Raw genomic sequence first — 15,345 nt, 5'->3', positions numbered from 1 at the left:
AGTGCTCCACCTGGCTGCTCCCAAGAGCTGACTGCAGCAGGCATGAAAACTCTTCTGCTCTCCAGCAACCCTCAGGCTCCGTTGTCAGGTCCCGCCGTGCTGGGTCCAGCTGGGTGGCAGAAGCAGGGCCAAAAACCAGGCCTGGAGAGGCTCTCCAGAAGCAACTGTCGCAGCTCCCAGCCCATTCTCTAGACTGGGGTTCCTCAGTCAAGGGAATGGGTGAGGAGTTTTGCAGTGGTGTTCAACTCCCCACAGGGCAAGTTGTGGAGCAGCTGCTGTTCTCCACACTTTTACCAGATTGGGATCATCCTGGTCTGGGGAAGGTGTGGGCAGGTGACAGTTGCAAGCTGAACACCTGTACTGCTCCTTCTCTAGGAAACAAATCTAGTGGAGAAAGTTTCTCAGAACTTTCCACTGCTAGAAATGAATGACTGTTCAAGACTATAGTCACATCAGTCCATTGGCCCAGCCTCACTTCTCTCTGTCAGTTGTTCTTCCCAGGTTTGGATCCCAACTTCGTCGCTTTCATCAACACCAACCAAATCTCCTACTTCCATCCCTTTCCATCATTCAGTATTGCAAGTAGATGGCTTCCTTCTCTACTTTGAGGCTCCATGAGCACTAGGAGTAGTAACAAGCCTTCACAAATGGAGAAAATGTTATTTTTTCAGAAGCTTATAATTTAGTCAAATTTAGATGGACATCAAGAGGCCCATCTTTGCTACTAGTCTGACCATATTTCAAGACTGCTTCAAAAGATTTGAGACTGTTGCTCCTGGTAAAAAATTCAAGACATGTCTATAAAATGGGAAAATCATTTGTCTAACTTCCTCTTGTGAAACAGCTACACTGTTGGTTAAAACTGCCCAGTTTAGATTTCACTTAAAGGCAGATAGCCAGCAGGGAAAATTTCTGTCCGAATTGTTTAAAACCTGACAAAGTTGCTAGTAGCTGGAAACAAATCTTAAAAATGGAAAGTATTTAGTATCACCACTTACACATATATTACTTTTTTCACCATCCAAAGTTATATAAAAGAGTATAAAACTATTTATATGACAGACTACTGGAAATAAACTAATCACTAACTTTTTGGCCCTAATGGCAGTCATTCCGTTATAGAGGTCTTGCACTTTCATCACCCGAGGCGGCATACTAGCCGAAATAGAATATTGAAATAAACGGATCACTGGTTTGAACTAGAATTAAACACCCACGTTCTGTAATATTAGTGTTTACACTTCATGGATGTAAACAGTCACCTGATACCAAGTCATGTCATAACAGACGTTAAAAAAACTGGAGTTCAACAGGAAAAGTTATTTTATAGGCTATGTGTATGCAGCCAGAACTTAAGTTACCCTGACTCTCTCTCTCTAAACACACTGATAATGGACGATGAAGCAGGGCAAATCTCTGGATCAAATCTGGCAGAATAACATGGCAGAATAAGGTGAAGAAATCTTTGATGGTCTCTAATTTCGAAGACCTCTGAAAATTAAGTTTCTGAATTTTTCACATCAAGTAACTCAGTTCCTCAGACTCCTTCTACAGAGCTAAAATATGGACCCTGACCACACTCAAAATTGCTGGTATATAAAGAAGTAAATGTGTGTAAATAACAGTGCCCCATATTCCTTTAACCTCAGTATACCCACCTCAGCAAAATATCCAAAACAGCCAAAAGGAGACAAGTAAGAATAGAAGGAGAGAACAACAATGTGCTTCACAGTAAAAGGAAAGAGTTGAGTGAATTAAAACAACAACAATCACCAAAATTAACTACAAATATAAACCAATACCTGGAAACCCCAACTATGAAATGCAGTATGTTGGCATCTGCATTATTAACTAATCTGCTCTGACATGAAACAAGATACTTCTTTATGAACCACTACAGAAGAACTACTTTGGATTATTTAGCAGCTGGCATTGCTTCATTTATATTTACAGATGGCTTATCAAAATTTAATATAACAGTTGAACTGGCATAACAGATTGCCTCTTAAGAAACAGTAGAGTCCAATCTATCACAAAGATTAGCACCACAGACTGGAAATTTATTGCTAGCTTAATTTTGTAAAATGCATGAATTACAATCTAAAATGAACCTCAGTAAGTCAAAAAGAAGCAATATGAGAAGAGAGTTATTTAATTTCCGCATCTCACTCCACATACACAAATTCCCTCTTTAAACAGATATTGTAAAGACTTGGAAATGGACGGTGATCACAACATTTTAGAAAAATTTTAGTGGAAATTGTCTGATTATGGAAGACTTCAATTACCCCAATACAGATTGGGTAACTGACACTATGTGTTACAGTAGAACACAGATCTTTCTGGATGAGTTGGCTAATAGAGTTCTTTATCTAACGGTGACTGTGCCAATGAAAGAAAAGCTACTTGAGACTATGGACAGAAACTGCATTTGTAATGCGATAAATGCGATAAAATACTACAAAAGCTGAGCACACAGACATGCACACCTCCTGTAACACTAAAAAAATGGTGGAAGTGCTACGGAAACGCTTCTGGATAAAACTGCAACTTCTCTGTAGTGTTATGTTTTGTAGCACTACATGTAAGATCTGTACAGTCCATCGCAACAAGTCAGGAGGATCTTTCGGTTCTCCAACATCCCACAGTGCTCTGCTTCCACGCCTCCAATAGAAGGGAGAAAAAATGAAGCAGTCACTGAGAGCAAGCCTGGGAGAGTTCAGAAGCACTGCCACTTGATTACTGACAACCTACCGGCATTGCAGTAGTGGGGTATACACTGATGGGAAAAGAAAGCCGCAAGACTGAGCAAGCCCCATACTTGTCCCCATGGCTGGAGAGCACTTCAATGAATATCTTCACATGACTTTGCAGCACTCCAGCTGGGAGGCTGTGCATGTCTATGTGCACTTATATTGCTACAAGACCGTAGGCCTTCCAAGTGCTCTGGAACTTGTAGCATTACAAGCATCATGTCTGTCCATGGCCTTAGATTTGGTTTTGGCCATAACAGAGGATCTTTCAGAAAAACTTGCTATAGAGAATAATCTTGGATCAAGTGATCATGAACTGAAATAAGAATTGGTCTATGATAAGGCTGTCCAATTGGCAACCTGTAGGCTGCATACAGCCCCTAAACTTAACTCATGGCTTGCAGACTCCTGCCTGGTCACCATGTCTGCTCCTGCTGCTGCTGCGATCTCCAGGCTCCCACTCCTTCTTCCAGCTTCCAGTTTCTGCTCTGCCTTTGCCTCCAGGGAAGGCCAGTGCAGTCTGTAGGACCTGGGGAGGTCTGTGACTCATGCAGAAAAGCAGCCAAGAAGCAATCACAGCATGTAGCCCCTGACTACCCAGAAGTTGGGCAGCCCTGGTCTAAGAAGAGTCTTGGATTTTAAGAAACAAAGGCAATTAGGGAGGCTAAGTGGATCCAGAAATTAAGACACTTGGATGTGGAGTGACATAAAATTACCATACAGCAAAAGTACAAATACTATCAACTTGTTTCTCCATGCTTGGGGTACAGTTGATAAGGAAGGGCTAGACTTGCATTGATGAACAGGAATCTAAACATGCCATTAAGAATAAGCACAGCATCTACAAACAATGAAAAAATGGAACTGATCAATACGGAAGAACATCTGTCTGTCTGTGGTCAAAGAATGTTGAACAACAAATAACGAAAAGCTTAGCTGAAGCTGATTCTGCAAAGGATATGAAAACAAATAATCAAAAACTTATTTTGTCATACAAATAAAGAAAAAATATAGGGAGAAAATGCGGGGCCAATATTTGCTGATGGTGGAGCAGAGATCAACCTTTGGTATGGCTGAAGAACTAACAAATACTTTGCTTTAGTTTTTATGAGGATGAAGAGGTAACAAGGGATACTGATGGCCTACCACGTGGCATTGAGGATATGAATACAGAATAAATGTTAGCTTTTGCCGTCACAAAACAGGGAGGCCCCAGTAATCTCCATTCTAGAATACCGAAGGAATTAGCAAACAAAATACCAATTCCACTAGCTTGGATTTTCAAAGAGTGGCTATGACTGGAACACAGGAAATGCAGTACCTATTTCTTAAAAAGGCAGAAAGTGTGATTCAGACAATTACAAGCCTGTTAATTCGACTAAAACAGTTGCTAAGGTCTTAGAACACATGGAAGTAAAAAACAGTTTAAGACAGAAAAGGCAATAGAAAATGGAACAACACGCAACCTGGGTTAATCAGAGGATAATCACATCAGAGTAATTTATTATCAACCTATGTCCACTGATTTCTTAGATAAAGATAATGCAGTGAACCTAAGTCTTCTAGATCTAATAATACCATGCCCTGTGGGAAATTATTGGTCTAACTAGTAAGGAAGGGATCAATGCTACATTCACGAGATGAATAAAAAGTTCCTCAAAGGGAATCTATGGTGGATTACGTTGAAAAGGGGTTACATGAGTGGAGAGCTGTTACCAGCAGTGATCCTCAAAAGTCAGGCTTGGACCCCGATTACCATGATCAGTAACTTTGGTTGCTAAGAGAAGTGTCTCCATTAAATTTGTAATTACATTAACTTGGGAGAAAAATAAGTGTTCTGCATATGCAAAGGAGGACCAGATTATTATACAGAAAGATTTAGATAGTCTTGTGGGATGGAGCAAAAGAAATGCATAAAGTTTAGCACTATGAAGTGTAAAGGCATGCATCTAAAGACAAGTAACAAAGACTTCAGCTATAGAAAGACTTCATTGACCACAAGATGAACATGAGCCTGCAATGCGATGCTGCGGCTAGTAAAGCGACCAAAATGCTGGCGTGCATCCATAGATGCTTCTCGAGCAAATCCCGGGACGTCATTCTCCCCTTGTACTCGGCCTTGGTGAGGCCGCAGCTTGAGTAGTGCGTCCAGTTTTGGGCTCCACAATTCAAAAAGGATGTGGAGAAGCTTGAGAGAGTCCAGAGGAGAGCCATGCGCATGATCAGAGGTCAGGAAAACAGATCTTATGATGATAGGCTAAGAGACATGGGACTCTTTAGCCTGGAAAAGCGTAGGCTCAGGGGTGATCTGATGGAACTTTTGTTCACCAGAGCGCCCCAAGGAATGACTAGGTCGAATGGTCACAAACTCCTGCAAGACTGCTTCAGGCTGGACATAAGGAAGAATTTCTTTACTGTCCAAGCCCCCAAGGTCTGGAACAGTCTGGCAGCGGAGGTGGTTCAAGCACCTACATTGAATACCTTCAAGAGTAAATTGGATGCTTATCTTGCTGGGATCCTATGACCCCAGCTGACTTCCTGCCCTTTGGGCAGGGGGCTGGACTTGATGATCTCCCAAGGTCCCTTCCAGCCCTGATGTCTATGAAATCTATGAAAGATGGAGATGCACAGGCTGGAGATGTCTGAGGAACAGAAGTGGAACCTGGGTGTATTGGTTGATTGTAGGATGAACATGAACCAATGCAATGAAACTATGAAAAAGACTAATGCAATTTTAGGGTGTATAACAGAGGACGCATGTGTAGGGAAATTATTTGTATGACTGGCATGCCATATGGAATGCTGCCAATATAGTCTCTAATACCACTGTATGTGGCACTTTTTAAGACTCCATTTAAAATTCTATGTGCAGCTCTGGGTACCAGTGTTCAAAGACAATAAACTTAAAATGTTTTTATGAGTTCAAAGAAGGTCACTAAGATGGTCAAGGGAACTGAGACATTTTCTTATGTATAAAATTATAGCAGCTTGCTTAGTTTAGCAACAGAGACTAAGGAGGACTCTCTACCAGCAAATTTGTGGGGGAAATATTAAGGAAGGGAAAAAGAGAAGCTTTTTTGGCTAAAAAGGCCATTGCTAGCTTAAGATCAAATGGCTATAAACTGGCTATGGATAAATTTAGACTGGAAATTACAAGACTGCTGTCAGAGAAGTGGAGTTTTGGAATGGTCTCCCCAGCAAAGTGGTAGAATGAAGAACCTGCCTCTTAGAGATGAATTTGGATAAGTTTATGAAAGGGATGGTAATGCCAGAATAGGAAGTTCTGGGACACCCATCAGCATATGTGATATGCAATCTGGTGTCTGCAGTCTCTGAGCTGAAGGTAGCTCTTGTATAGTGGAAGGTATTTGATAATCCGAAGCCTAAATTCTTTTTCTATTAACCAAGTGTGGCTAGGAAGAAATTTTCCCCCTTTTCATGAATGCTACTGGCTTCTGAGGGTTTTTTCCTACCTTCTTCATTGGGGAATGCTGCCTTCTGCTAATACTTGGGGTTTTGACTGAGTGCCTTAATACTTATACCAATACTTAGAAAACTCAGAGACTTAGAAAGCCCAGGCTTAAAAGTCTTGCACTTCTGCTCAGAGTCATATCAGTAGCCAAATCTGGGGTCTAAAAAGAATTTTCCCACAGGTCAAATTGGCAGAAACCATGACTTTCATAGATTTCATAGACATTAGGGCTGGAAGGGACCTCGGGAGATCATCGAGTCCAGCCCCCTGCCCAAAGGGCAGGAAGTCAGCTGGGGTCATAGGATCCCAGCAAGATAAGCATCCAATTTACTCTTGAAGGTGTTCAATGTAGGTGCTTGAACCACCTCCCCTGGCAGACTGTTCCAGACCTTGGGGGCTCGGACAGTAAAGAAATTCTTCCTTATGTCCAGCCTGAAACGGTCTTGCAGGAGTTTGTGACCGTTCGACCTCGTCATCCCTCGGGGCGCTCTGGTGAACAGATGTTCCCCCAGATCCTGGTGGTCACCCCTGAAAAACTTATAGGTGGCCATCAGATCACCCCTGAGCCTGCGCTTTTCCAGGCTAAAGAGTCCCATGGCTCTCAGCCTGTCATCGTAAGATCTGTTTTCCTGACCTCTGATCATGCACGTGGCTCTCCTCTGGACTTTCTCAAACTTCTCCACATCCTTTTTGAATTGTGGAGCCCAAAACTGGATGCAGTACTCCAGCTGCGGCCTCACCAAGGCCGAGTACAAGGGGAGAATGACGTCCTGGGATTTGCTTGAGAAGCATCTATGGATGCATGCCAGCATTTTGGTCGCTTTACTAGCCGCAGCATTGCATTGCAGGCTCATGTTCATCTTGTGGTCAATGATGACCCCCAAGTCTTTTTCTTCTGTAGTGCTAACCAACGTAGCACTGCCGAGCCTACAAGGGTGCTGCAGGTTTTTCCTCCCAAGGTGGAGAACCTTGCATTTTTCGGTGTTAAACACCATCAGGTTCTCAGCTGCCCATTTGCTGAGCTTGTCCAGGTCAGCCTGGATCACCCGCCTATCTTCTGGCGTGGATGCTTTGCCCCAAAGTTTGGTGTCATCGGCAAACTTGGCCAGTCCACTCCTGACTCCAATGTCCACATCGTTAATGAAGATGTTGAACAGGATGGGTCCCAGGACAGAGCCTTGAGGGACCCCACTGGTCACAGGGCAACACGATGAGTGACTGGCATCAATCACAACCCTCTGGGTCCGACCACGAAGCCAATTTCCCAGCCAGTGGATCATGGTGGAGCCAAGGCCACAACTGGCCAGTTTGGCCAAGAGGTGATCATAGGATACCAGATCAAAAGCTTTTTTGAAGTCAAGATATATGACATTAATCTCTTCTCCCTTGTCCAGGTGATAGGTCACCTGGTCATAGAAGGAAATGAGATTGGTCAAACAAGACCTACCCGCAACAAACCCATGCTGGCTGTCCCTTAGAATGTTAGCCTGGGCCAGTCCATCAAGGATGGCCTCCTTAATAAACTTTTCTAAGATCTTCCCCAGGATAGAAGTGAGGCTAATGGGCCTGTAGTTAGCCGGATCCACTCTCCTCCCTTTCTTGAAGATCGGCACCACATTGGCCTTCTTCCAGTCTTCAGGCACTACACCAGAGCGCCAGGAGTTTTCAAAGATCCGTGCCAGGGGATGGGCTATGATGCTCGCCAGCTCCTTGAGTACCCTGGGGTGCAGATTGTCAGGGCCGGCTGACTTGAAGGTATCCAGCTTTTCAAGGTGTTCCTTCATGAGGTCAGCATTGATGGAGGGTAGGGGATCCCCCTCACCCAGATTTCCCTGTCCCATAGCAGGCATGGGCATCCCGTGTGACTGATGAAAGACTGACGCAAAGTACCTATTGAATAGGCTGGCTTTTTCCTGGGCGTCAGTTGTCAGTTGCCCCATCTGGTTTAGCAGGGGTCCAACATTGCCCTTGCTTTTCCTCCGGCTCCCCACATATCTGAAAAAGGACTTTTTGTTGTCCTTGATGCCTGATGACGTTTTTGTCCTTCTCTCTACCACAGTGCATGGTCTTTTTCCTGGGATCTTCTTAACATATATTTACAAGCTACAAAATCTTGTAGTGCCAGGGTGTTGACAGCATCCTTGGTTTCTGCTTTTGTGTCACATTCATACTAGGCCTGTGAGAAACAGCTAGTATTTGCTTTGGATCCGGATTTGGCCGATTTGGGGGACAGTGATTTGATTTGTTGATTCAAATCACTGTCCCAAATTGATTCTAATTGAGGCAGCAGCCGAATCTCCAAATCACCCAGGCCCATCCCCCGCCAACTCCTCCAGCCTGGCAATGGCTGCCCCACCTGCCCCAGTTCCTGGCACCCCCCCACCCCCCAGTGAGTCAGGGCTTTTTTTTAAAGCACTGGGAGCTGGGGCAGGTGGGGCAGGCTGAGGAGGTTGGGAGAGTGGTTGGGGGGCACTTGAGAGGGCTGGGGAGCAGGCAGGGGATGGGGCCTCGCAGGGGTCTCCCATGGTCCGTAACCCCAACCCTCACTTACCAGCTCCAAGTCCAGCTCTAGCTCTCTGCTGCAGCCAGCACAGACTGTCCAAATCATTGAAGCTCTCTGAATCTCTTCCAAAGATTTGGAGAGCTTCAAATCAATTTGAATCTTTTTACTGGTCCATTGATTTGATTTGGATTTGGAGATCTAGCCACCAAATCTGGCCAAATCTCCTTTGAATCGAATCAGCACCCAAAGCTTTGCACAGCTCTAATATTTACAGGTGTTTTGAATACAGTTCTTTATAGTTGTGGGAAAGTGTCTGCAGTGGTGACTTTGAAGGCTCCAGAGCTGTCCTAGTTAACACTTACCTCTAATTGCAACCAACTGGATTTGATAGCCCAGGAGGCCTACCAGTCCTATTACCCTAAACAAGTATTCAATCCTTCTCCAAGCTACCAATACCCTTACAGTACGTTAACTTTTAAGTATTCTAAAATAAAAATCTATGTAATTTGTTTACTTTCTATGTAGGTCCCTCCTGAATTAACAGATATTTTCCCAATTCCTTCAGACATGCGTCTGCATCATTTGTAAGTCCCACTACGGAGGGATCCTACTACAGTACTTTATGTCCAGAAAGTAACCTACCTCTGCATGCATAAAATCTTACAACTCTAACTCTTAGAAACTTGACTCACAACATTACCTCTAAAACAAGAACCTTGTCGAAACATCCTTTTTTACAAAGGATAATATAGCATCAATTTAAACTACACATGGGCTGCAAAGCTACTACAGTTGGGCAACTCCCAGATTTTGCTAGACTTCATTTGTGGAGATGGATGGTAGAGACCCTTTTCTAACAGGAACTACTTATATGGACAAGCATAATCAAAAACTAATATTTTTCCATACTTGTCCCAAAAGCCAGTATTCAGATTCCCCTTCAATAGCTGAAGCCATTCAAAAATATATGCACTGTAAATGTGACTGGAGATGACAGTTGCTAGGGATGTGGCAAATAGAGAGTTAACAGGGGAACTTCTTGACTGATGTCACAAAAAAGGAGTACATAAATCAGATTGCAGATCCTTGTCATCTGTCACAACGGCTTATTTCAATATGGTATCCCAAGAGCTAGCAAACAGATGATGACCGTAACCTTTTTGCTTCAGAATTTTTGTGCGTATTTACTTGTGCCAGTACCCCCCATAATTTAAGTATTTGTAAGGTAGTCCAGGACATGTGTTTTACTGAGATAGCCTAAACTAGCTGGTGGCAATTATCTTTCATGTTCCCAGGTATTTTGTCCAGTGAGCTACTGCTTATCGCCACTGAAAGTCCTCACATGCAGGGTACTGAGGAGTTCCATTACCATCCCATTGGTTCCCTCACTAGAGGAGAGTAACACATTTTGGGCTGAGGTAGCTTCAGGCCACGATACATTTTAATTACAATCAAATAAACCCATGGTACAATGCAATATTCATCCTGTAGCAGCATGAATCATACAGTTACATTTTAAATATTACAATTCAAAAACAGCATTTTTGCATGAAGGTATTTACGATAAAGCTTATTCTAGACTACAGCAAATAAAACATTTAATTGTTTACCTTGCCTGGATATTACTTGTACACTAAGCTGCACTGTTCCATCTGTTTTCACTCCTTGATCAAAGAGACTGCGATCTGGGTCCAGCTTAATGAGGAGATTTAAAAAAAAAAAATGATTAGCATCACAAAACATTCAGAAAGTTTTCTTGTACGTTAAGTGCTATACCTTCAAATTTGCCAGGCTTTCACACAATACAACTAAAGAAATCAACTTTTTAAAAATTAAGATTGCATGAATAACGCACTCTTTAGCTAGATAAATAAACAGGTTTCTTTACAACCATTTAGACAAATTATTCCTCTATACTCACCCCTGAAAATGTTACTTCAACTATTTAAAAGAGCTTCAATGTAGAAGAATAATGCTTAAAGTGACTCTTTCAACCTGGGGTCCAATGAGACCACAATAGGTTCCAGGAATCATACCTTTGCACTTGGATGTTTCTCAATTTTTAGTGCCTTTGTTCTGGAGTATGTTTTCCCTCCCTAATGTTCTTGATAAACCTCAGCACACAGATGAGATAGTCAAACTACAGAAAAATAATGTATTATCAAATAGTAGGAAGCAAGGAAATAAAGTAAAATACCTCTTTCTGATCCAAACTGGTAACTGCAACAATACATTTAATATTTTCACACAAAAGTGATTTCTTTTTAAAGTTTACAATATTTCTTTAGCAAAGCTACTTAACGGTTCACCCCAGGACAATGACCAAAGACAGTTGCCTAGACAACCTTTGCCTCCTTAGCTATACAACCCTGGAAATCTTATATCTTGCCACACCAATTTTGATTAATCTCTAAATGCAAATCTGACAAGGACCAACACCCTTTGTTACATTACAACACTCTTCTCTTATATAGATTAACCTTTCTGTAACAAAGCATGTATCATAACCATATATCAAAAAATGTATGATAGAACTGTTTTTTTCTAATGCAACAGAGTTCAAAGCAACCTACCACCTTCTAGCCACCACATGGAACACAAGAGGGGTGACAGATGGAGGAAGGGATATTTTTATCAGAGTCTAACTACCTGGGCTAGATACAGACATTACATTCTTATTGATATAAGTGATTGGAAACCAGTCTATATCTGTACCAGAAAAGTGGTTTGGCACTCAAAGCCGGTCTATATCTGTAAAAGAAGTTTGGCACACAGACTGGTTTAAAAGTGGCAGAACCCAGTCTAAGATTTGTCCACCACCAAAGGCAAATGTGTGGTCTGTTCATACTGATCTAAACTATGTCACTTACACAAAACTGCCTAAATCAGATTTGATTGCGCCTGAGATTTTTTGAATACCTGCATCTAGCCCTGATGTCCAGAAGATCCAGTGATCAGAGCTAAAAGCTCCAATCACTCATTTGTCACTTGTAATTGTTACATGGAACAAGCTCAGAGCTGTTTTCACTGGATTCTAATCCTTTTATGTCAATAAAAATACCTTTTTCTGCTTCTTTCTCTCTCTAGCAAGAGGAAAATTTATTTTTCTCATCACCTACTTCCATTTTACATGCTGGTAAAATGTAGTCAATTCTAGGAACATCAAGATAATATTCATTACAAAAAAAGCATTTCTACTACAAGAGTGCCAAATTATTTATTTGGCTCTATAGGGTGCCTCCTCTTTCTCCTCCTTTCATCATCACAGTATCAAATAAGATACTAAAAAGGGAAGGAGGCATCAATTTCTCATCACAATCCTAAAAGGGGCCCAAGCAAGAGTAGAAATGTTCTTTTTATACAATAGACTTTCATGACTGCCCTTAGGTACATCTGCCTTGGAAAAGTTAAATTAGCAAAACAAAAATACTGTTCACAATAGAGAATTTTACTAGGTTTACTAACATTTTCATTTTGCTACTTCCAAATGCAACATTATCAGTTAATGTTGCATCTTTTAGCTTTCTTAGTTGTGACTTTAAACATACAGAAATTTTCGTGTAAACCTTTAAAACCCATTTTGCAATATATTCACCAGTTCTAACTATTCATCACTTGCAGATCACCATAAAGGGAAAAAATGGGATAATGAATGTGGTCTTAAAAATGGTTACAAAACAAGGTTAAAAAAATCAGATCTAAATGAATATAAAAAAGGGGAGGGGCAGGAAAAGTAATTTGCAGTTTTAGTAAACAAAATTTCACATTTTCCCTGAGTTCTGAAGTAACAATATAAAGTTAACTTTCTATAACAGGAATTATTCTCTCAGGGTCTCCCTATGTCAGCACTATTCCCATGGAACAACTCAACTAACACAAAAATAAAGCTTAGCTTCTGACAGTTACTACCCCACCATCATAACATCACATACAACTTCAGATAGATACAAATTTTAATTTGTATGTTAATATCCAATCATGCCCTGACTAGCTTGATGCTTTTTCTACAAAATATATTTGATCTTTTAATTATGCTAAAGTCATTAAGTAACACACCTTTATAAGAAATATAACTAAATATATCCAGTGAGTGTTCTTTTGTTAAGCTACCCACATTCAATTTTAAGGACTGAGGCTAGCAAGATTACATATTTTCCCATGTAAGATTCTGCTATTCGGTTTCTCCACTTTTTTTCCTGAAAAACCACATACTTGTAATTATTTTGCAAACTCAAAAATATTTTAAAGAGAGGCCTACCTAAAGAAGGATCAGAGTGATCGCACGCTCATCTACTACATAAGATAAACATCAGCCTAAACAAAGTCCATTATTTCCTCTGCTGAGTAACTGGAAGGAAACCTCTTTTAGCTCCAGGAACCCCCATCCTTCAGTCAGTACAATATAGCATGTGTTAGTGTCTCCACTTACACATGCAGCAATAATTTGGTAGAGAATAACCAAATAGGTATGCCAATATACATTCTTCCTACACAGTGAACCATGACTATGCATCATACTTTCAGCTTCACAGGAACATGTCATGAAATTATTATTATTTTTTAGAAGTATGCCTAGAAATACCAGAAAACAAAACTGTTGTAAGTACTTTTCTCGCTTCTGGATTCAGGAAGCCTGAAAACAGTATCTCAAAGAAACACTGGCATTGTAGGAAACAATCAAGCTATTTGATTTTAAGTATATTATGAAAGGTAGTGTACTTATTTTCAGAACCATGCCTCTTTCCCCCCACCCCCTGCCTCTAAGCTCGATCATTCAGAAAATTCCCACAGAAACCCTGAAAGTCATCCAGTTTTATTTGCAGTGAATTAGTAATCAGAGTACATGTATTAAACAGTATCAAGCTGACGATGAGCCAGACATTTGCAAGATTAGACCCTTAACTGGAACCTACGTACCAAATAAAACATGTTATACTCCAAGCCAACATCAGAGCAGAAGGGAGGGATTGAATATACAGAAATGTTCTCAAAGCAGAGTTCTCAAATGCAGTTTTTCAACCCCTCTTTGCTTTACCTGAATATCCTGTAGGCAGATTTCATGTGCATCCAAGGAACACTGTAGTCTTGGTTCCAACAACTTCTTAAGATTTCCAATTGGTTCATTGATGTCAATAGCCTGGCTCACAAATTCTGCTGTCGTGTATGTCTGCTCAACAATGCTTAAAAACCAAAAGAATACAAGAATTGCTAAATGAACATAAAGAGCTTTCAAAATGCAATAACTATGGGTTTCAATCAGAGCTGGCCTCAGAGAAAACAGCGCTCTAGGGGAACTCTTATTTTGGTGTCCCCTCCTCCTTCCCCTGCCCCCAAGTCAGCAGCACTGCTGTGGCAGAGGCAGGGACACACAGCACAGTTCGGCAGACAAGCAGAGCAGTATGGTGCGCCAGGCAAGTACCCTGCTGCTCCCAGCAGATGGAGGCAGCGAGCCAGCTAGGTACTGTTCTTCCTGCAAGAAGCGGGGATTGGCTAGGACAGGGGAAGAGAGTTGCTGTGAGCATGGGTTGCTCACACGTGTTTGCATGACCACAGCACCCTAGGTTCACCACTGAGGCCGGCTCTGGTTTCAATACTAATAAAAGCGGTAGTTAAAAAAGGATTAAGAATTTAACTTACACAAAACCCAATGATAACTTCTGAAATGTTTATATTGTACTGAAAGCCGCTCTCATCTTGGACAAAGAATACTGTTACATTCAACTCCAAGAGATTTGAGAATCATTCTAAAGAAATCCTAGCCTATTCTGAGCAGAAAAAATGAATGAACAGGAGGAATAGGATCTTCTAAAAATATTAAAACTACTTTCTGGTAATTATTTAGTACAGATTAAGTTATCAAAAACCTATTAGCTCTAAGTAACTTGCAAGTAGTGTGTATGTAATAAGTATTCTACTTTTCAGGTGGAAGAGTACATTTATAGTTTTAGTATCTGTTCTTAAAATGTTTAAGAGCTATACCTAATTAACTTTTTTTTTTAAGTTTAAGATCAAGACAAGTCACATGTACAAGCTGAGACGAGTAGGAAAAAAGCTGCTCTCAATGCTTTAAAATGAAGTACTCTTCTTTTTTTCTGATGACAATTATGTAATTATGTTATGATCAATATAAACTGGATTTCTACTCCTTTGCACTTCAGGTATCTGCAACACTATTGCTCTTTCAGTAAACAAGTATTGTATAAATTAAGTGCAATGGACAGAAACATACCTACATGAAACACTTTAACAGTCCAGTTACCAAATAGAGAAAATTTTACTTAACGTAAGAATACCTGTACTGGATTAGACAAGCAGTCAGAATGCTTTCTCTATTTCATTAAATGTCTCTGTGTAACAGGACCAAAAGTAACCACGAGTTTTCTATGCACCTGTCTCAGCATGATGTGGTATTCTGTATACATTTATCATAGTTCCATTAACATCTTCTCCAAAATATCAGTCTTCATATTTTCAGAACTGTCTAATCCATGCCAGCCAAGAAAAGACTTCCAATTTTGGGCACTCAACTAAAAATCCTCACTATTTCTTTTTTGAAATAAAATTACTGAAATAGAACATCATTATGGAAAGGAGAACAACTGATTTACAGGACTGAA

At 40.9% G+C, this 15,345-nt stretch overlaps 1 protein-coding gene across 5 annotated transcripts in view; it reads right to left on the bottom strand.

The window, feature by feature from the left end:
• The window catches only part of GABPA (GA binding protein transcription factor subunit alpha), a 43,178-nt gene that overhangs the window by 20,580 nt on the left and 7,253 nt on the right, over positions 1-15,345 (bottom strand). For all 5 annotated transcript variants that reach the window (XM_090060263.1, XM_090060296.1, XM_090060286.1 and 2 more), the window contains exons 3-4: positions 13,764-13,908; positions 10,339-10,423 (exon numbers count right to left, since the gene is read on the bottom strand). In XM_090060263.1, the coding sequence (XP_089916389.1) occupies positions 10,339-10,423; positions 13,764-13,908 (230 nt within the window). The remainder of the gene's footprint in view (positions 1-10,338; positions 10,424-13,763; positions 13,909-15,345) is intronic.

The sequence above is a fragment of the Crocodylus siamensis genome, chromosome 1 (assembly GCF_052110815.1).
Source record: "Crocodylus siamensis isolate JL-2025a chromosome 1, ASM5211081v1, whole genome shotgun sequence".
Taxonomy (NCBI): domain Eukaryota; kingdom Metazoa; phylum Chordata; order Crocodylia; family Crocodylidae; genus Crocodylus; species Crocodylus siamensis.
This window is presented reverse-complemented; position numbering and strand designations above follow the sequence as displayed.